Below are 23,735 nucleotides of genomic sequence, written 5' to 3' on the forward strand. Positions count from 1 at the left end.
CTAAAGCTACTACAAAGAAACAAAAATACTTTTTTGAATGCACAAGATAGGACCCTGTGATTCTTTATGATCTGAAGGGATCAGTTCACAAAAAAGCAACATTATAGCAATAGGTGGAGCCCGGTGAGCTGAATCAAGCGCTAGTTCCTTATATATCCAAATATGCTCCAGCAGATGTCCTTGTCTTAATTTATAACTGTTCCTTTCCATGGATACAGTATAATAGATGTGCAGGTCCAGTAACTCATTCTCAGATAATCAATAAGGTTCTTGAGATTTAAAAATGGTCGGCTGATTTAACTCTACCATCAGCCGAAACATTTGTGTGGTACATGAATAGGAACAGGAAGATTCAGAAGAATAAAAACTCTCATTCTGTTGTCTTGTTTTGGCAAGACTGAATGACTATGGAAGTGACAGTACTATAGCTGAGATAAAGTGCATATTTAATGGCCAATGAACACTGGGATATCTGTACAGTGGTTTATTAAATATTTTGCAATATGTATAAAATGCTGCAATCTCACACAATTTATTAAGCACATATTACATTTTACTCTCCAGAAATCTTTACTCATAACTCAGTGGCAGGCTTCTTCATAACCTAGGACTTCATCTTAAGCCTTTTCGCTGCAATACAAAGTCCACTACTGAATGCTTGGCATCAGTCCATGCTTACAGTCCTACTCTGTTTTATAGAAGAATGAATCTTCTTTTGTCGTAGCCTTTCACGGTTCATATTTTCCAGTCTGAAAACAGAAATAATATCAGAGATTAGTTCCCAGGTCTTGTTTCCACTTTCAAAATATAAAAAACGAAGTTAGACTTTATTTACACAGGGTATACTTAGGTGTCCACCTGTGCAAAGACCATATTTGCCTGCCCAGGATGCACAGGTGTTCCATGCATCCACATACAAGCAGTCCTTTTCATGTCTACTGGAAGCAGCGGCCACACGGACACAGCCGCTGCTTCCCAGTGTGATATCCATGTAGGTGCGTGTCCCTAAATGCAGACCACCCATCTACACAGACAACAAATTAGGAGACATGACCAGGACTGCTTGCACGTGGAGGCACGGAACACCTCTAAATCCTACGTGGACAAACACGGCTGCTTAAATGTCTGAGAACGAGTCCTATAAGAAAAGCTTTAAGTGCATTTATAGCCAACATTTTGTTTTTATTGAGTGCAAAAGCGCCCCTCTCTATAAAATCACAAAAAAAAATAATAATCCACTTAGAGCTGGCTTAGCCCAAAAGAATGAGCAATAGTAATAAAGGCACCGAGCTGCAATGATTTTACATATATTATTCACTACAGTTTATGTACAGCAATATTCTTACCCAAATAATATTCAAATAAATGAAAATCAAGAAAAAGCAGACAACGAAAAAAATAAATAAAATAAAACACACACACCCTTCGGAGGAAGCCATAATCCACAGTGAAATGCGTCAAGGCATGCACGTTTTATTTACATCTGGTTGCTCTGCTCAATCCGAGTGACACACATAATATATCTACGAGACTCCACTGTCTGAGGGTTGGAAAATCCCCAAACACAGGAAAAGCCAACACCTGCTGTTTTCAACACCATACAGGTATTAAATGTTGAGCATATTCATGATAGACCCTGTATCTATTGCTTGCAGATGTTTTTTTTTGTTAATATTCAATGGATTGCATATATACTTTGCATGAGAAGAGATCATATTCCTTTGAGTTTTGAAAGTGGACTATGGTGTTCTAACCTTCATATTTTTATTAACAAAACAGTTCTCCGACATTGACACTTGCTGCAAAGAGACTACTCTTTACATGGCAGGAAATCTAATTCTTTGGAGTTTTGTTAGTGGATTATGGTGTTCGGTTCTCTATATTTGTACTAACAAAACGTTCTGACATTGAAGCATGTAGCAATCCTTCAATGTCTTTTGAATATTAGCAAGGACTTGTTCGAAATAATGGTGGTAACACTAATCCACCATTGGACCCTTTGAGAATTTCAGTGATAACAGTGGAAACATAAGTTTGTTCAAACAATTGTTTGAACTTTCAGGAATGTTGATCCTTGTGGATGCTGATGAAAATTGTGGTACTGGTCACAATTTGCATTTTGTTTAAAATCTGAAAACTCTACTTAACCATTTGACCTCTGGAAGACTTAACCTCCCCCCTTCATGACCATGCCATTTTTTGCAATATGGCACTGCATTACTTTAACTGACAATTAGAATGATAGTGCAACACTTTACCCAAACATGCAAAGGTTTTGAGTATAGCCTCGTATAATAAAAATAACTAGTCTTAGTAATGTACCATCATCCAAATGAATGTAAATTAACAAAGGAGGAGAGGTAGGGACAAGGGGACAGTGGCTGATGCTGACCCCATAACATTCCCACCCTGTGGAAGACTGGAATATCTCGGTACTGATAAAACACAACATACACGTTAAAAAAAACAGAAGCTCAGGATTCCCCCAAGGGATATCTGTTATTACAAATTTTAGAATGGTCTGCATCTCTAGGTGAGAGATGAGATGCAGACCATTCTAAAATTTGTAATAACAGATATGCCCTGGGGGAATCCTGAGCTTCCGTTTTTAACTTTCAAAATGTATACGATATTTTTGTCTACTTGCAATAAATCCTTTTTTTTATACAATATGTATGTTGTGTTTTATCAGTAACGAGATAGTGCAGTCTTCCACAGGCTGTGAATTTATTGGGTCAGCATCAGCCACTGTCCCCACCTCCCCTCCTTTGTTAATTTACTTTACCCAAACAAAATTTTTGGGGCCATCGAAAGGTTAACTGTGTGCCAAGCCTGTACTTACTCACTGAGGAAGGCGATTTGATTAGGGGAAGGAAAAGATCTGTGTTCCTGCTTTGCAGGAACACAGGATCAATACCTTCCTTTCTGACAGAACAGCAATCTGCCTTGTTTACGTAGGCAGATTGTCGTTCTGAATGTGTATGGTGTAACTGGTGGGTACCTGCAGCTATGTGTGATCACAGTGTGAGCAGGTCGCCAGCAGCATGCGTCCAAGACCCGGAAGTGTCAGATCACATACTAGCACAGCCACAGCCGCCCACTGTACATATACTGGGGCTGTGTTAGTACGTGATCTGCCACTTCTGGGTCTGGGACGCGCGCTACCAGTGACCCGCTCCCACTGTGCTGGCACACAGCTAGAGCCTCAGTGCCATGTACCGCAAGTAAAGGATAAGTTTACCTTTAAAAAAAAAAAAAAAAAACACCTGCAAAAAAAATGTGCATTTATCCTTTTTAAAAATTTTTTTTTTTTTTTTTTTTTAAAAGGTAAAGGATAAATGCACATTTTTTTGCAGGTTTTTTTTTTTAGCAGCCTGGAAACCAGCAATCAGCAGATCATTAAATGGTATGCAGGTCACCTGCAGACTGTCAGTGTAAGCTGCCTGCCCGAACATCGTATGGTTCATTGACTACACAAAGGCAATATTTTATTTTTTGGAACCTTGAAATGAACAATAGATATTGTGTACAGATTGTGTCCAACAGGCATTCCGTGTAAATTTCTTTAACAAATATTAGCGGGTATTTCAGTTAAGAACAGAGATACAAAATCTTAAAAAAAAACACATGTGGGACATGTAGAAAGATTTTTCTCTTATCAGCATAATTATTGAATGCAACAATCACCTTTATTAATATTGATGGACAGAAACAACATTAAAGATTTAGTGGACCCTGCTTTTTATGGGGTCTATTGGGTGGTGTTTTTTTTTTTCTTTATTTTGCCATCATTGGATAAGAAAGTTGTTAAAACTGAAAAGTTGAGAATAATTTATGTGATAATCTTTTTTATTGCCACCCCCAAGAAAGAAAGTGATAGTCACAGAGGGAGATACAGTGGGGACGGAAAGTATTCAGACCCCCTTAAAATTTTTCACTATTTGTTATATTGCAGCCATTTACTAAAATAATTTAAGTTCATTTTTTTCCTCAATGTACACAGCACCCCATATTGACAGAAAAAACACAGAATTGTTGACATTTTTGCAGATTTATTAAAAAGAAAAACTGAAATATCACATGGTCCTAAGTATTCAGACCCTTTGCTGTGACACTCACATTTAACTCAGGTGCTGTCCATTTCGTCTGATCATCCTTGAGATGGTTCTCCACCTTCACTTGAGTCCAGCTGGGTTTGATTTACTGATTGCACTTGATTAGGAAAGCCACACACCTGTCTATATAAGACCTTATAGCTCACAATGCATGTCAGAGCTAATGAGAATCCTGAGGTCAAAGGAACTGCCTGAAGAGCTCAGAGACAGAATTGTGGCAAGGCACAGATCTGGCCAAGGTTACAAAAAAAATATCTCTGCTGCACGTAAGGTTCCTAAGAGCAGTGGCCTCCATAATCCTTAAATGGAAGACGTTTGGGACGACCAGAACCCTTCCTAGAGCTGGCTGTCCAGCCAAACTGAGCTATTGGGGGGAGAAAAGCCTTGGTGAGAGAGGTAAAGAAGAACCCAAAGATCACTGTGGCTGAGCTCCAGAGATGCAGTCGGGAGATGGGAGAAAGTTGTAGAAAGTCAATCACTGCAGGCCTCCACCAGTCGGGGCTTTATGGCAGAGTGGCCCGACAGAAGCCTCTCCTCAGTGAAAGCCCACATGCAGTTTGCAAAAAAAAAAAAAAAAAAAAAAAAACACCTGAAGGACTCCAAGTTGGTGAGATATAAGGTTCTCTGGTCTGATGAGACCAAGATAGAACTTTTTGGCCTTAATTCTAAGCGGTATGTGTGGAGAAAACCAGGCACTGCTCATCACCTGTTCAATACAGTCCCAACAGTGAAGCATGGGGGTGGCAGCATCATGCTGTGGGGGTGTTTTTCAGCTGCAGGGACCGGACGACTGGTTGCAATCGAGGGAAAGATGAATGCGGCCAAGTACAAGGATATCCTGGATGAACACCTTCTCCAGAGTGCTCAGACTGGGCCGAAGGTTTACCTTCCAACAAGACAATGACCCTAAGCACACAGCTAAAATAACGAAGGAGTGGATTCAAAAAAACAACATTACTGTTCTTGAATGGCCCAGCCAGAGCCTTGACTTAAACCCAATTGAGCATCTCTGGAGAGACCTAAAAATGGCTGTCAAAAAACGTTTACCATCCAACCTGACAGAACTGGGAGAGGATCTGCAAGGAGGAATGGCAGAGGTTCCCCAAATCCAAGTGTGAAAAACTTGCTGCATCTTTCCCAAAAAGACTAATGGCTGTATTAGATCAAAAGGGTGCTTCTACTAAATACTGGGCAAAGGGTCTGAATACCTAGGACCATGTGATATTTCAGTTTTTCTTTTTTAATAAGTCTGCAAAAATGTCAACAATTCTGTGTTTTTCTGTCAATATGGGGTGCTGTGTGTACATTGAGGAAAAAAATGAACTTAAATGATTTTAGCAAATGGATGCAATATAACAGAGTGAAAAAGTTAAGGGGGTCTGAATACTTTCCATCCCCACTGTAGATAGCAAGGATTTAAAAAGTGTAAATCCTACAGTTTTCAGTACATTTGTATAATGCCTTATTGCAACAGATTCACAAAAAAGGATTTAAAATCATGTAGTTTATAAAGGTTTGGAAGTGGAACTTTACGGCAGCTATATAACCTTCTCTCGTTGCACGTCTGCTCTTCCATCTTTAAAAATTCAGCGTGTTCAAAGAACCCTGATGTGTACGCTGACACGCTGGGGGTCTCTGCCAGGTGCCAAATACCTGGGAAAGCTCAGTGGTGTATCTGTGCATGTGCAGAAACTCACAGTGCCCATGCACTCTTGGTAAAACTGTCTCCTGGGAATGTGTGACTGGGGTGCCTAAAAAATCCTCGATTAGGCGAGGAAGTGCTGCCTTGCAACACAAAAACTGTACTATACCAATAACAAAATATTTTCCAGTTCTGTAAGAAGAAAGGGATGGGAACCAAAAGAGAAAAAATGAATGTAATGGGCGAATGTTTACTTTAAAGAGGAAGTAAACCCTGATGAGTTTACTTCCTCTTTCATTCCCTGCAAAGGTAAAGCATAATGGACTACTATGCATCGCATAGTAGTCCATTATGTGTCACTTACCTGACACAGGAGCCAGCGATGTCACCGCTGTCCCCTGTAGTCCGGCGCATCCATCTTCTCGGTGGGGTCTCGCTGCTCCGCCGATGTCAATCAGCGAAGCCGCGATGACGTCACCCCCGCGCATGCGCATGGGAGCCGACACGCATGGCATCTTCGTCGTTGACGATGCCGCGCTCAGTGCGCCTGCGCGCCGCTGTCTACGGCGCATGCGCCGTAGACAGCAGTGCCTGGCTTTCGGCAAATATCTCCTAAACCGTGTAGGTTTAAAATATCTTTTTTTCTGACCTACAGGTAAGCCTTAATCTAGGCTTTCCTGTAGGTCAAAGTGTGTTGTAAGGGTTTACAACATCTTTAATTGTCTGTTATCAATAAAATAAAACATCTCCTCATTGATCAGTCCAGACTCGTAGTATCTTTATTATTATAGTTACTTTGTGTCTGCAGTGAAAAGGATCATAACAATGGGTAACGCAGAGTTCATAAAAAAAAAAAAAAAAATATATGAAACCACATGATAAACTCTTAAGTTTAAACACTGACACACTGCAATTTATCTAATGCTTTTACCTGGTTTTTCGAAGCTCAATATCTTCTTTTGTTGCTACTTTCGGCGTATGGCTGGCTTGTGAAATCATAGTGCGAATTTTATCCAGACAGTCTGCCAAGTTGCGCATCTGGTAACGACTAACTTCTGAAACTACAATTAAGTCTCCATTTCGGTTGATCCTGTTTTTGTTCTACAGTCAAAAGCATAAAACAGAAAATCAATAAATACATAAGGAAGGGTACATTAGTACAGGTTGAAAAAGTTGCAAAAGAAAAAACCTTAGAGGACTGGTGTACACAAAATTTTGTTAAAAATAAAACTTGTTTCTTTAATTAATGCTGATCTTTTCTTGTGCATGTTGATTTTATCACCCATCGTGACATGGTCTGTGTTCCATCTACACTATGTCCTGTTTGTTGTACATGATGGTTGACATGTCTGGTCCCAAAAATGTGTCAAAGGTGTCTGATCTGTCCGCCGCAATACCGCTAAAAATCACAGATCACCGCCATTACCAGTACAAAAAAAAGCCATAAAAATGCCATAAATCTTCCCCAGTTTGTAGGCTCTATAACTTTTGCACAAGCCAATTAACATATACGCTTATTGTGGTTTTTTTTTTTTTTTTTACCAAAAATATGTAGAATATATATCGTCCTAAACTGATGAAGAAATTTGTTTTTAAAAACATTGAGGATATTTATTATAGCAAAAAGTAAAAAATATTTTTTTTTCAAAATTGTCTTTGTCTGTAGCGAAAAGATAAAAACCCTAGAGCTGATCCAATAGCACCAAAAGAAAAGCTCTATTTGTGGGGGAAAAAAAAGGACGTCAATTTTGTTTGGGTACATCACATGGTCGCGCTATTGTCAGTTAAAGCAACGCAGTGTCGTATCGCAAAAAATGGCCTGGTAAGGAAGGGGGTGGGGGATCCTTCCGAGGCTGAAGTGGTTAACATTAGTAAAATTTGATTTTGAAATGAATAGACTTCTTGTTCCTATGCTGGGAGCCATTGGAGGAATATACAACCAAAGCCTGTCTGACCATTTATAATTTGATGGTTCATCATATCTGGTAAGAGGCCTCAGTTAATGGTGGTACACAGTTATTGGAATCCTTTTCAAGCTTAGGTGTATGCAACGTTTGCCCACAGATGAATTTGGGTTCTTACAGTGCATCCGGAAAGTATTCATAGAGCTTCACTTTTTCCACATTTTGTTATGTTACAGCCTTATTCCAAAACAGATTAAAATCATTATTTTCCTCAAAATTCTACAAACAATGTCTTATAATGACAATGAGAGAAGTTTGAAATCTTTGCAAATTTAAATAAAAAAAAAAAAAATATGATATATATATATATATATATATATATATATATATATATATATATATATATATATATATCACATGTACATAAGTATTCACATCCTTTGCTCAATACTTTGTTGAAGCACCAGAGACTTTTTGAGTATGATGCTATAAGCTTGGCACACTTATTTTTGGGCAGTTTCTCCCATTCTTCTTTGCATGATCTCTCAAGCTGCATCAGGTTGGATGGGAAGCATCAGTGCACAGTAAATTTTCGCTCCAAAGATGATCCATTCGGTTCAAGTCTGGGCCACTCAAGGACATTCACCGAGTTGTCCTGTAGCCACTCCTTTGTTATCTTGGTTGTGCGTTTAGGATCGTTGTCCTGTTGGAAGATGAACCTTTGCCCCAGTCTGAGGTCCAGAGCGCTCTGGAGCAGGTTTTCATCAAGGACATCTCAAGGATGTACATTGCTGCATTCATCTTTCCCTTTGATCCTGACTAGTCTACCAGTTCCTGCTGCTGAAAAACATCCCCACAGAATGATGTTGCCATCATGCTTCACTATAGGGTTGGTATTGGCCAGATGATGAGTGGTGCCTAGTTTCCTCCAGACATGACGCTTGCCATGCAGGCCAAAGAGTTCAATCTGTGTTTCACTAGAGACTTCATAGCTTTATCTGAGCTCTGACTTTGCACTGTTAACTGGGGGACCTTATAAAGACAGGTGTGTGCCTTTGCAAATCATGTCCCATCAACTGAATTTAATCACAGGAGGCCTCCGATCAAGTTGTAGAAACATCTCAAGCATCATCAGTGGAAACAGGATGCACCTGAGCTCAATTGGGAGTGTCATGGCAAAGGCTGTGAATACTTATGTACATTGGATTTTTTTGCTTTTTTATTTTGAATAAATTTGCAAAGATTTCAAATAAACTTCTTTCACATCATTATGGTGTATTGTTTGTTGAATTTTTGAATAAGGCCATAACATAACAAAATGTGGAAAAAGGGAAGAGCTGTGAATACTTTGTGGATGCACTATATATGACATTAAAACCATAAGGCCTCATGCACACTGGATTAAAAAAACGTGTATATATATATATATATATATATATATATATTTTGGATCTAGCGTAGATATATATTTTTTTTTTATATACTTGCCCTAGGCTATTTCACACCACAACTTACTGCAAATAAGTAATAAAAAAGTTTAAAATTACCAGCACTGAGATTTTCTGCCTAACATCTTCAGGAATCCATTCAGCGGAGGATAACTGGAAACGCACTTCAGCCTTTGTGTTAACTGTAACAGGGGAGAATAATAGCATTTGGTTTAGTATGTTAGATCTTTTTCCCCATACAAAAAGCTGAAATATATGAAGGCAGGGCATATTACACAACGGTTAGTTAGTATGTTATATCATTGTACCATACTAAAAGCTGATACAAATACATAAAAAGGCAGGAGAAATTACACAACAGTTGATCTAAACTCATGAATCAGGGAGTGAAGAGAGAATCCCGGGGGAACTGAGGAGGAAGCAGGAAGATTATTAACTTTTTTCTTCCTGAACCAGACCCCCCCAACACAGTAACCATGCCCCCCTGTCATATTTTTGTATATATAACATATACATACACACACACACACACAGTGTTGTGCCCATAAGTTTACAAACTGTCACAGACTTTGGTCTGCAGGAGAACCATTCCCTGGAGAACTCTATGTTTTAATGTGTTCCTTACCACTTTAGCCCCGGACCAGTTTTCAGCCTAAGAACCAGAGGTCTTTTTACAATTTTGCACTGCACTGCTTTAACTGGTAATTGCGCGGTCATGATATGTTGTACCCAAATGAAATTTGCATCCTTTTCTTCCCACAAATAGAGCTTTCTTTTGATGGTATTTGATTGCCTCTGTGATTTTTATTTTTTGCGATATAAATGGAAAAAGACCGAAAATTTTGAGAAAAAAAAGATATTTTCTACTTTTTGTTATAAGAAAAATCGAATACCGTATATACTCGAGTATAGGCCGACCCGAGTATAAGCCGAGGCCCCCAATTTACCCCCAAAAAACTGGGAAACCTATTGACTCGTGTATAAGCCGAGGGTGAGATATGCCTGTCCATCCCTGTGTGTGTGTCCATCCATCCATCCATCCCTGTGTGTGTGTCCATCCATCCATCCATCCATCCCTGTGTGTGTGTGTCCATCCATCCATCCATCCCTGTGTGTGTGTCCGTCCATCCATCCATCCATCCATCCCTGTGTGTGTGTCCGTCCATCCATCCATCCCTGTGTGTGTGTCCATCCATGTGTGTGTGTGTGTGTGTGTGTGTGTCCATCCATGTGTGTGTGTGTGTGTGTGGCCTTGTGTGTCCAGCCTACCTGTGTCCCCAGCCTCCGTCCGGTCCCGAGCCTCCGTCCGGTCCCGTCCCGTCCCGAGCCGAGCCTCCGTCCGGTCCGGTCCCGTCCCGTCCCGAGACTCCGTCTGGTCCCGTCCCGAGCCGAGCCGAGCCGAGCCTCCGTCCGGTCCCGTCCCAGGATCACCGCTCTTCGTCGGCGCCCATTTTCCTGTTCAAATGCCGCGCCTCCCTGTCTGTGATAGGCGGAACACAATTTCCCAGCAGTCTGTGTTCCGCCTATCACGGCCATCCTTTCATCCTCGTCCGTAGTACGAGGATGAGCGGATGTCCGTGATAGGCGGAACACAGGCTGCTGGGAAATTCAGTGTTCCGCCTATCACAGGCGAAGGCGGAGCCGGAGGCGCGGCTTTTGAATTAGAATAGAATGGCCGCTGTCTGTCTGCTCGACACGCTGATCGAGCAGGCAGACAGCGATGACTCGAGTATAAGCCGAGGGGGGCACTTTCAGCCTCAAAAAAGAGGCTGAAAATCTCGGCTTATACTCGAGTATATACGGTAAACTAAATTTTAGTCATACATTTAGGGCAAAATTTATTCAGCCACATGTCTTTAGTATAAAAAATGTCAATAAGCGTATATTTTTTGGTTTGCGCAAAAGTTATAGCGTCTACAAACTAGAGTACATTTTCTGGAATTTACACAGCTTTTAATTTATGACTGCCTATCATTTGTTGAGGTGCTAAAATGGCAGGGCAGTACAACCCCCCCCGCCCCAAATTACCCCATTTTGGAAAGTAGACACCCCAAGGAAATTGCTGAGGGGCATGTTGAGCCCACTGAATATTTTTTTGTCCCAAGTGATTGAATAATGACACACAAAAAAAAAAGTTTACAAAAAGTTGTCACTAAATGATATATTGCTCACACATGCCATAGTTATATGTGGAATTGCACCCCAAAATATATTCTGCTGCTTCTCCTGAGTACGGGGATACCACATATGTGGGACTTTTTGGGAGTCTAGCCGTGTACGGCACCCCGAAATCCAATCACTGCCTTCAGGATTTCTAGGTGCAAATTTTTGATTTCACTCCTCACTACCTATCACAGTTTCGAAGGCCATAAAATGCCAAAATAACACAAAACCCCCCAAATGACCTCATTTTGGAAAGTAGACACCCCAAGCTATTTACTGAGAGGAATGTTGAGTCCATGAAATATTTTATATTTTGCCACAAGTTGCAGGAATATTACAATTTTTTTTTTTTTTTTTGCACAAAGTTGTCACTAAATGATATATTGCTCACACATGCTATGGGCATAAGTGAAATTACACCCCAAAATAAATTCTGCTGCTTCTCCCGAGTACGGGGATACCACACGTGGGGGACTTTTTGGGAGCCTAGCCACCTACGGGACCCCGAAAACCAAGTACTGCCTTCAGGATTTAAATATAAAACGCTACCAAAAAAAACTGTTAGCGATCGCAGGGATCAGGCCTGACTCTGCGATCCCTGCAGTTGTGAGTTTAGTGTTTTGTAAGTGACAGTGATCGATCGATACTGCACTTGGGTGGGCTGGGCGGAGGGGCAAAAACGCAGGTGCTAGCAGGTATCTGGGCTGATCCCGCTAACAATGCGTTTTTTTTGGAACCCTAAACTGCTGGGGACGCTAGTATAGATCTGATCAGATATTGATCTGTTCAGATTCTATACCACTACGGGAGGTTTATGCTTTGTGCGTGGGTGTTAGCGGTACTGGCACTAGCCTAGCGCTGCCTGGGACGATTTAGACCATGACCCTAAAACCTAATTGATATCACCGCCGGGTGATCAGGGGGTTAAACCTTTATTGGGTAATAAATGGTGGGTGCCCTGATGCTATGAAAAGCAAACTAACTAACCAGAGTCACCCGTAACACTTATACGGTGATCACTGGTGAAAGGGTTAACTAGGGGCAATCAGGGGGTTCAAATTTTTATTGGGTAGTATATGGGGGTCCCTGGCGCTATATAAAAACCTGACGGGGAACCTAAATAACTAACTGGCTAACCAGCGTCACCAGTGACACTTATACGGTGATCGCTGGTGAAAGGGTTAACTAGGGGCAATCAGGGGGTTAAAAATTATTGGGTAGTATATCGGGGTACCTAGCGCTATAAAAACGTGGCGGTGAACCTAAAAAAATAACTAGCTACCTGGCGACACTAGCGCAGTGATCAGAAAAATGATCGCTTAGTGACACTGGCAAAAGGGGGTGAAAGGGTTAACTCTAAGGGCAATCAGGGGGTTAAATCTTTATTGGGGGGTGGTAGGGGGCTACCCTGGACCCAACACTAACTGCCCTGACACTTTTTACTTTTACAACTGACACTGAATGCAGTGATCAGTAAATAAATGATCACTGCAATCAGTGACACTGTGACTGGGGGGTGGGGGGGGGGGGGGGGAGGATGTTTGTGTGCCTGTGTGTTAGTTAGTGTCAGTGTAGTGTTTGGTGCAGACTTACAGTGTCCTCTCTTCGTAGTCCGGTCAATAAGACCGCCCCGAGGAGAATGACATCACTTCCTCCCTGTCTGTGTATAGAATACACAGTTGCTCCCCATGAAGAAGTCACGTGGTGACGTAACGCGTAGGGAGTGGCCGTAGGAATACCGGAACAAGCGTAAGACTGGCTGTATACGCCAGATCTCTTTCTGTGATATTTTCTTTTTAAATGTGAGAGTCCATTTGCTTTCTCTTAAATAAATTTATTCAGTTTTGGAAACCACTACACTATTGGAGTCCCCTTTCTCTCTCCCTTCCCCCTTCCCCTCTGTGTTTTCTTTAAGTTTCATACCACGAGGATACATATGCTGCAGCATTACTCATAAGAGGTTGAATCGGCCCTCTAGTGGTAGAAGTTTATACCATTTGATGATTGTGCACAGAGAAGTGAAGGAGAAGTCCATTGGAATTATTTTCTTTTGCCTTATTATTCCATCTTTGAGGTGAGAGTTCTGGGAGCCTGATCTTTTGGAACATTTGGTCCTGTTCTTCCTCCAGTGCTTTTTCACTACACACTTACACTATTGGTGTGTTTATTTTGAAATATTTTCATTGACTCTTGTTTTTTTCACATTTTTTTCACATTTTTTTCACATTTTTATACATTATTCATTTTTTGTGGTATTATTTGCGCAGGACTCTTTATTATTTATCACTTCCTCCCTGCCTGTGTATAGAATACACAGTGGGAGGAAGCTTCTCATTCGCCAGGAGCGATCGAGAGGGGATGGCCAGAAACCAACGGCCATCCCCTCATCCCGGATCGTTCCTGAAGCGAACCGGACCGCCGCATCCAGCGGGAGGGGGTTCGATCGGACCCCCCACCCGCTGGAAGGCAAGCACATACATGTACGTGCTTGTGCCTGTACATGCCATTGTGATGACGTACAATGGCATGCGGCGGTCGTTAAGTGGTTAAGTTATCCAGAGCTGGTCACCAATTGCTTGTGGCTTCTTATGCAAGTTAGTTTGGGGAACCAGACTAAGAAGGTCATTGTTATGATAATAGGAATAGCTCTACAGTGTAAGGTGACCTTTGTCTGAGATAATGGGAGTAGCCCTTATCTGACTGCTGTATAAAAATTCAGTATGTTTCTAAAAATAAAGCAGTTCCTTTTCTGGTTTACTCCAAGACTGGTGTCGCCTGGTTCTTGGTGGAAATACCCACACAAATGTCACACATACCATGGCAGAATTTATGATTTATTGGCCATTTTTCAGAGAATATGAATGATAACACAAAAACATTTCTTTCACTCATGGTTAGTGTTTGGCCGAGACTCCTGACAGACCCTTGCATCTTTTATCCAGTGCTGCACTGGCATTTCTGGATTCTGAGTCATGGAGAAAGCAAAAGAATTGTCAAAAGGATCTGCGGGAAAAGGTAGCTGAACTGTATAAAACAGGAAAGGGATATAAAAAGATATCCAATGAATTGAGAATGACAATCAGCAGTGTTCAAACTAATCAAGAAGTGGAAAACGAGGGGTTCTGTTGAAACCAAACTACAGTCAGGTAGACCAACTAAATTTTCAGCCACAACTGCGAGGAAAATTGTTCAGGATGCAAAGAAAAACCTACAAATAACTTCAGGTGAAATACAGGACTCTGACGTGTGGTTCAAGATGCACAATAAGGAGGCACTTGAATAAAGATGGGCTGCATGGTCGAGTTGCCAGAAGAAAGCCATTACTACGCAAATGCCTCAAACCTTCTGGCACAAAGTCATGAGCCCAAAATTTAGCTTTTTGGCCACAACAATAAACGCTACATTTGGAGAGGTGTCAAAAGGCCTATGATGAAAGGTACACCGTTCCTACTGTGAAATACGGAGGGGGATCGCTGATGTTTTGGGCATGTGTGAGCTATAAAAAGGCACCGGAAATTTGGTCAAAACTGATGGCAAGATGAATGCAGTATGTTATTAAAAAATACTGGAGGAACATTTGCATTTATCAGCCAGGAAGCTGTCCATGGGATGTACTTGGATATTCCAACAAGACAATGATCCAAAATAGGGATGCACCGAAATTTCGGCCGCTGAAACATATCGGCCGAAAATGGCCCTTTCGGCAATTTGTCGAAAGGAAAAAACGGCCGATAATTGAGCCGAAAATGGGGTGGGGGAGGAGAACCGGGGAGGTGTATAGCGCAGGAGAGCCGCCTCCGCCGTCTGGTTCAATAGAGCGCCGGGAACATCACAGCTTTAATTTTAAATAGCTGTGTGTTCCTCCGTCGCGCGCCATCGCACACAGCCCCTCCCCCTTGTTCAGGGACCTTTGATAGACAGATCACCCGTCTGGGCGGCAGAGGCGGCTCTCCTCTCTCTTTGCTGCACGAGGGGACACCACACTGGCTGCACAGGGGGACTGTCGCCAGTCTCTGACCACCTCCTGAACCATGTCCCCACTCTCTGACCACCTCCTGTACCATGTCCCCACTCTCTGACCACCTTCTGTAGAAAAATATTTTTTACAAACAGTCATTTTCGGTATCGGTGCTGTTTCGGCCTAGTGTATTTTTCATTTTTCGGTATCGGTTTTGGCACCAAAAAACCCATTCAGTGCATCCCTAATCCAAAACAAGTCCAAGTTGACCCCTCATTGGCTACAGCAGAATATTGCCCCTTTCACATGGGCACCATCAGTTTAGCGACTTTAAAAACGTATCAGTTCGTATCCATTACTTCATCCGTCTTCTGTTCCATTAATATCCACTTTCATCCGTTAATGTACACGTTTACATCCGTTTTGATCTGTTTACAGCAGTTTCTGTGCCTTTAAGGAAATTACCCAGAAAGCATTGATCCATTTTGATGGATCTGGACGTAGCCTTGTATGCTTAAAAAAAAAAAAAACAAAAAAAAAACGAAGCAGAGGTTAACGGATGGTCATCCGTTTGCCCATAGGAATGCATTGACATCCATTGACGGATGGAAGAAAAACGGATAGACGGTCCGTCCATGTGAAAGGGGTCTAAAGTGAAGGATCTGGAGTTGCCATCTCAGTCTCCTGACCTCAATATCATTGAGCCACTCTGGGGAGATCTCAAAACGTGCAGTTCATGCAAGACAGTTGAAGAATTTACAGGAACTGGGAGTTTTTTTTACCAAGAGGAATGGACAGCTTTACCATCTGAGAAGATAAAGAGCCTCATCCACAAATGACTTCAAGCTGTCATTGATGTTAATCCTTTTGCCGCCAGGTCCGTATGTCATATGGACCCAACGGCGGGGGGGGGGGGTTGGCAAACAATACGGTGGCTGCAGACACAATACGGTGGCTGCCCGATCACTCTCTGCCACCTGATCACGCTCACACACACACCCCCCAGTACTGGCGCCCCCCCACTCTGCTTGCCCATCAGTGGGCCCGGGACAGTCATGGCGGGTGCCGATGGGTAGAGGGGAAGGAGAAGAGCGGATACACGTCTACTCTCCTCCCCTCCTTGCAGTGACCCAGAAAGCGACTTCTCTGACCTCACTTCTGGGTCACATTCTCGGTGTCCCCGGCTCACTTTGCTGGTGTAGGATGTTTTGCAACGTGATTTGCATTGCAAGACATTCAGTGAAATACAGAGGATAAATGCAGGGTCTTTTAGACCCTGCATATATCTCAATAAAGAGAACCTGTCACCCAAAAAAATCTAATCAAACAGTCCCCTATGTGATGAAAAAAAAAGTTAAACAAAATTTTTTCCCAAAAAATAAAGTTACACTCAAGCGCATAAAATAGCCCCCCCAAACTTTTTTGAAGCCCCCCCCACCCTCGCACGAATGTAAACGGGGCACCTACACATGACATCATCAATTGCGATACACGTTACATATCGCTGCATACGCCAAAGTGACAGCAATAATTCTAGCACCAGAACTCCTCCGTAACACTGATACCAATAGGGGGCCTTTGAAGCGTCCACTATAGAAAATATAAAGTACTGAAGTTTGACGCCATTTCTCGGACGCAAAATAAATTTAAGGTTTGGCATGTTGAGTATCTATTTACTTGGCGCAACCTCGTCTTATGTTTTAACAAAAATATGGGTAATTTATTTAATTACTCGCCCTAAAATTCACGTTAGTGTGTTTTTTTGCTGAAATATTGCACTTCCGAGACCTGCGGTAATATCATGTGACATAAAAAATTGGAACTACTGCTATTTTATTCTCCAGGGTGTCTGGTTTCAGAAAATGTATGTTTGGGGTTTTGTGTAACTTTAAGCCTAAAATGATTTTTAAAACGTGTGTGCAAAAAAATAAATAAACACAACCCCACAAAAAAAATGCTCTGGCAGCGAAAGGGTTAAAGAGGGCAATACACCGTATCAAGAACTGGGGTATGTAAACTTTTGATCAGTTTATGTTGTAATTATGATTTAAAAAGGAGGAAACCCAGTCTTTGGTAATGCCCATGGGTTCCAGACTTCATTGTGAGTAAAGGATTCAACAAAATAACGGAAAATTTATGTCAAATACTTACCGTAATTTTCCTTTCCTGATGGACTCCATGGCAGCCTACGTGTGGGTTTAGTCCCGCCTCCATTACCCTATAGGACGACACTCCCATAAATCTTTGCTCCCTGCCACAGGCCGTGTTCGGTAACTATCCTACTCCAGCCATTTGGGAGGGAACTCCTGCTGCCATGGAGTCCATCAGGAAAGGAAAATTACGGTAAGTATTTGACATAAATTTTCCGTTTTCCTGACAGACTCCATGGCAGCCTACGTGTGGGAAATAACTCGCCAAGACACACCCGGGTGGGCAAAAATGCTGCTTAACAAAGATTTGACACCGTCAACTGACAAAACTTTAACACCAAAATCAACTGAGGATAAAGCCGCTGGCTCAACACAATAATGAGACATAAAGGTGTGAATGGAAGACCACGAGGCTGCCCTGCATATCACGTCAGGGGCCACATGGCGAGAAGCCGCCCACGAGGTCGAAAGACTTCTGGTTGAATGTGCCGTCACCGCCTGAGGAGGAGCCAAGCCCTTATCTCTGTATGCCCACTGGATTGCTTGAACTATCCATGCAGCGATTGCCCTGACTGATGCTCTAGTGCCCTTGTTCTTACCACAGAACAGAACGAACAGGAAGTCCGACTGCCGGAATGGAGCTGTAGCTTCCAAGTAGAGCTTTAAAGAGCTTCCAACGTCAAGAGGATGAATATCTGAGGAATCCGAGGATCTGAATAGGGGTAGAGAGATTTCTTGATTATTATGAAAGACTGAAGTGACTTTAGGGTTTGACCCTAACATTGGAACTAAGACCACTCTATCCGGAAAAAAGGTTAGAAAAGGCTCCTTGGCTCCCAGAGCTTGAATTTCCGAAACTCGTTTCGCTGAGGTGACCGCCACCAGGAACACGGTTTTCAAGGTAAGTTCTCGGATGGAGAGATCCGTACTGAGCAGAGAAAAGAAGTCCAGGACTAGAGGAAGATCCCATTTGGGGAATCTGGGTTTCCTTTGGGGTCTCAATCTTACTGCTCCCTTGAAAAACTGCTGAATGAGGGCGTGGCTGGCCCACTGAACCCCTGTAAAAGCGGAAATAGCTGAAACTTGAACCCGAAGGGAGCTAACTGATAAAGGTAAGTCCAAGCCAGATTGCAGGAACCCCAACACATCTTGAACCGTGGGTGAAACATAGGAACTGGTTCTGGAGGACACAAAATAAACAAACTTGGCCCAGATTCGTTCATACACCTTATTAGTGCTCCTTCTCCTTGCACTTAGGAGAGTGGGAATGGCTTCCTTAGGACACCCTAGAGCTTCCAGCCTTCCCCCCTCAAGAACCAGACCTTCAACCGGAGCTGAGCCGGACATGGATGGAGAACCGACCCTTGGGAGAGAAGGTCCCGTCTGGACGGAAGAGGAACCGGGTCCCGAAAGCTGAGGAGAGATAGGAGAGGGAACCAGGGCCTGTTGGGCCAATACGGAATTATTGCCAATACTTCCACTCCTTCCCATCTGAGTCTCTTCAGGAATTGGAAGATGATTGGCGTTGGGGGAAAAGCATATGCCTTGTGAAATCGCCACTGCTCTGTTAGGGCATCTATCCCGAAGGCCTGCGGATCCTTGAACCTCGAATAGAACTTTGTTAGCTTCTTGTTGAAACGAGAGGCAAAAAGGTCCACTTCTGGAGACATCCCCAGGGATAGAACCCACTGAAACACCTCTTCGTGAAGGGTCCATTCGTTGTTGTCCAAGTGGACTCGTGAAAGAAAGTCCGCCTGGACATTGAGAACTCCGGGTACATAGGCTGCTGTTAGGTTGGACAGGTTCCTCTGAGCCCAATGCATGATTGGCTCCACTTCCTTCAGCAAAGACCGACTTCTGGTGCCCCCTTGCTTCCTCACGTATGCGACCGCAGACGTATTGTCCAGCCTGAGGACTACGGATGCACCCACTATCAGATGTGGAAACGCCAACAGCGCTAGGAAGGCTGCTCGTAGTTCCAACACATTCGACACTATTCCCCGAGAGGGAAAGTCCCAAACGCCCTGGGCCACTTCCGAAAGACAATGTGCCCCCCAGCCTTTGTTGCTGGCATCTGATGTTACTGAGATCCATTTGATTGGTAGAAGAGAGTGACAATTCAGTAGATTCTCCCGACGAAGCCACCAAAGGAGGGAACCTCTTATGGTCTGAGTAACTACGATGGACTGAGCCTTTTCTCCCGACCATTGATGGAGAAACCCCACCTGAAAGGGCGCATCCTCCATTGTGCCCACTTCACCATGGGTATAGTAGACACCATGGTGCCTATGATCTTTAGGCAGTGAAGAGCACTGAGACGAGAAGAGGAGAGAGCTAGGTGGATCCTGTCTCGAATTACTGCAATTTTCTCCTCGGGCAGAGAGATGGTACCTCTTGCTGTGTTGAACAGAGCACCGAGGAACACGAGAGACTGCGTAGGAACCAACTGGCTCTTCTCTAAATTCAGGAGCCAACCGAATTCTTCGAGGGTTGCGATGACTTGATCCCTGTGGCTCAAGAGACAATCCTTGTCCTGAGCGAGAAGAAGCAGGTCGTCTAGATAATGATGAATCCGGATCTTTCTGATTCTCAACAAGGCTACGACTGCCAGAAGGACTTTCGAGAAAGTGCGAGGAGAGGTTGACAGACCAAAAGGAAGGCAAGTAAACTGAAAATGGAACTGGCCAATGGAAAAACGGAGAAACTGTTGGAACTCTGCAGCCACTGGGACGTGAAAATAGGCGTCTTTGAGGTCTATTGAGACAAGCCAGTCCCCTGGCTGCACTGATTGTTGGATCGTGGACAGCGTTTCCATTTTGAACTTCTACTTTTTTATGTAGTGATTTAGACGCGTTAGGTCTATTACGGGTCTCCAAGTGCCGTTCTTCTTCTGGACCAGGAAGAGAGGTGAATACATTCCCCTGCCGCGCTGGACATCTGGAACAGGAATAGCGGCGCCTTGATCCAACAAAGATTTTGTGTAAGCTAGAAGAATTTGCCTTTTTTCTTCTGACTTTGGCATGGATGTGGGAACAAACTTGAGTTTGGGTACACTGCTGAATGTCCACGTGTGTCCGGAAGAGACCGTCTTGACGGTCCAAAAATCCTGGATCAAGGCCGCCCAAACGTGTCGAAAGTGGAACAAACGTGCTCCTACCCGAACCGCCTGGACGGGCTTGATCTCAAAAGGACTTAGTCGGCTCCTTCTCCCCCATTGAACTGCCTTTCGCAGACTTCTTGAGAGATGTCTGTCTGGACCTCCAAGATCTAGAAAATTCACGTCCAGGCCTGTAAGTGCGCGCCTCCCTAGCACGATCATGAGCCTGCTTCCTAGGGAACGATCTTCTTTGACCCTGCAGGCGTCTATCCTGAGGAAGGAACCCCGACTTACCTCCAGTGGCTCGAGTTATGGCACTATCCAGCTTATTGCCAAAAAGGGAAGAACCATCAAAAGGAATACGGCACCAAACCTGCTTAGAAGCGGGATCGGCTAACCAAGGACGGAGCCAAAGGGCACGCTTGGCAGTTACAGAGGAGAGCATAACTCGAGCCACCAGACGGATAATGTCGATCGAGGCCTCTCCCAGGAAAGCTGAAGCTAGTCTCAATTCCTGAATAGGAGAACTCCTGGCCAGATCTTCGGAAACATTTCTGAGTGAATCATCAACATTATTGGACCAAACTTCCATTGCTCTAGACAGAGCCGCTACAGCCAAGGCCGGCTTGCAGGCCATCCCGGCCGTAAGGTAGATCCGCTTTAGGTCAGAATCAATTCTTCTATCCAAAGCGTCCTTAAAAGAGACTGTGTCTTCCAGGGGAAGGGTAACATGTCTGCCCAATCGCATTACTGCTGCGTCCACTAGAGGAGGAGACTCCAAATTCTTAACTTCTTCTTCCTTGAAGGTATAAAGTCTCTGGATTTTAGAAAGAAGAGAATTCTTTTTCTCTACCTTGCTCCACTCATCTGAAATCACTTCTCCCAGTTCCGAGAGGAAGGGGAAACTAATACGTTCTTTTTTCAATTGTTTGAAAAATTTTCTTTGTTTTGCCGGGGCCACTACCGGCTCTTCCCAGCTCAGTGTTTCCTTAATGGCTTTGACCAAAGGAGGGAGCAGGGCAAAGTCAAAACCTGAACCAGACTCTTCCTCTTCAGACTCACTCTCTGAAAAGACAGCAGATGGATGGCTAGGCAGCGAGGAATCCCAAGTGTCCTGGGCCTGAGCATCCCTCCCTGGAGACCTTGGAGACTCTATGGGAGACAACTGGGGGGCTTCAAACTTCTTAAGACTGTCCTTAACCAATCTTTCCACCATAGACTTTAGCTGTTGGTCAGAGTCACTCCTTTCACCCGTCGCTTTGATATAACAGGCGTCACAAAGGGACTTGTCAGCAGGAACCTGCGTCTTGCACCCCCAGCATACACCTTCAGCTACGTGACTTGGGTGAGCTGATGAAGGGCGGGAAGATCATGTCGTCTGGACCTGGAAGAGGAATGTCGGCGGTGGGACTTAGACGAGTCACTTCCTCGGTGAGAACTTCGCCGTTGAGTAGACCTAGAAGGGCTGTAGAACAAACCAGCAGTGTTAGTGGAACATTCCCTAATGTTCCACTGCTTCCCCCCCCCCCCCCGGTAGGTAACCCCAAAAGAAGTACCTTCTCCGAGAGGGCTGGCCACTAGCAAGCGGTGAGGCATCTCCAGGATCCATAGGGCTGGAGAAAGAAACAGCCTAATTTAAAACACAGAAAAACAGCTAAGGAGGCAGAGGAAAAACTGATCCCAAAAGACACATACCTTAACACTAAAGAACAGAGCTCAGGAATGAAGTTGCAGGCTTACAAACATCCCAGGCATACTATCAGCTGTTTTCTGTTTTTAAATTCGCCGCCGAAGTGACGTCACGATTTTCGTCACTAAAACGCTAGTGCGCATGCGCGAAGCCCGCATCGCGCATGCGCGAACCAAGCCTCGTCTTCGCTCCGGTCTCGCGCATGCGCAGAACGACCGAGCGGCGAAACCAGGAAGTAACTGGGCGGCTGGAACGCACGGAAACCAGCCGCCCGAACAGCCAGATACAGCGCAGTGCGGTGTATGGGGGAAACGAAGGGACACTGCAAACCTGCAAAGAAAAGATACAACAAACAAATACAGGCTGCCATGGAAAGAAAACGGCTCACCACTCCAGAAGACGGACACCAGCCGAGGTAGGTCCCCACACACGCCGGACTTCAAGAGGAGGAGGAGGAGGGGGGGAACGTTGGGGGCGAACAGTCACCTGCTAGTAGCAAGGTTTCATGACTCAAACGCGGTTTCACCTGTCAGTGACTAGGCATACACCTCTTCAGCGCCTCTTCCACATGCCCCTTTTCCATACTCCGCTAGTAGCTAGAGCTTATCGGAAATCTGCGACTTCCAAGTCGCACGGCCGGTCCGTAACGTAGAAAAAGTAAGTCTTCAGGGTAAAAAGACACATGTTAGGTCCTATGGAGGAGGACAAAAAAAGAACACGGCCTGTGGCAGGGAGCAAAGATTTATGGGAGTGTCGTCCTATAGGGTAATGGAGGCGGGACTAAACCCACACGTAGGCTGCCATGGAGTCTGTCAGGAAATTAAAAATTACCATTTTATTTATGATTATATTCATTCGTCCAATTACATTTGAGCCCCTGAAAATGGGGGGACTGTGTAAAAATATGGTTGCAGTTCCTACAATGTGTACTTGATATTTATATTCAACCCCTTGAATTAAAAGCTGAAAGTCTGCACTTCAAATTCATTTGGATTGTTTCATTTTAATTTTTGCCTGTGTCCAAATATATATGGACCTAACTGTATATCTGCTGTCTTCACCTTTATATATTCTTTAGCCACTTGCAGACCGGACCATTTTGCTGGTCAAAGACCAGACCACTTTTTGCGATTCGGCACTGCGTTGCTTTAACTGACAATTGCGCGGTCGTGCGACGTGGCTCCCAAATAAAATTGACGTCCTTTTTTTCCCACATATAGGAGCTTTCTTTTGGTGGTATTTGATCACCCCTGCGGTTTTTATTTTTTGCGCTATAAACAAAAATAGAGCGACAATTTTGAAAAAAACGCATTATTTTTTACTTTTTGTTATAATAAATATCCCCCAAAAATATATAAAAAAACATTTTTTTCCCTCAGTTTAGGCCGATACGTATTCTTCTACATATTTTTGGTAAAAAAAAAAATCGCAATAAGCGATTATTGATTGGTTTGCGCAAAAGTTATAGCGTTTACAAAATAGGGATAGTTTTATAGCATTTTCATTAATAATTTTTTATTATTTTTTTTTATACTAGTAATGGCGGCGATCAGCGATTTTTATTGTGA

At 43.5% G+C, this 23,735-nt stretch overlaps 1 protein-coding gene across 1 annotated transcript in view; it reads right to left on the bottom strand.

Moving 5' to 3' along the window:
* Positions 1 to 469: 469 nt before the first annotated feature.
* MRPL58 (mitochondrial ribosomal protein L58) overlaps positions 470 to 23,735 on the bottom strand; it is a 33,183-nt gene continuing 9,917 nt past the window's right edge. Inside the window, exons 4-6 of the mRNA XM_077459333.1 lie at positions 9,209 to 9,291; positions 6,689 to 6,858; positions 470 to 749 (exon numbers count right to left, since the gene is read on the bottom strand). Coding sequence (XP_077315459.1) covers positions 665 to 749; positions 6,689 to 6,858; positions 9,209 to 9,291 — 338 coding nt within the window. The 3' untranslated portion in view covers positions 470 to 664. The remainder of the gene's footprint in view (positions 750 to 6,688; positions 6,859 to 9,208; positions 9,292 to 23,735) is intronic.

This window comes from Lithobates pipiens, unplaced genomic scaffold, assembly GCF_037356315.1.
Source record: "Lithobates pipiens isolate NorthernLeopardFrog02 unplaced genomic scaffold, aLitPip1_a1.2 Scaffold_28, whole genome shotgun sequence".
Lineage (NCBI taxonomy): Eukaryota > Metazoa > Chordata > Amphibia > Anura > Ranidae > Lithobates > Lithobates pipiens.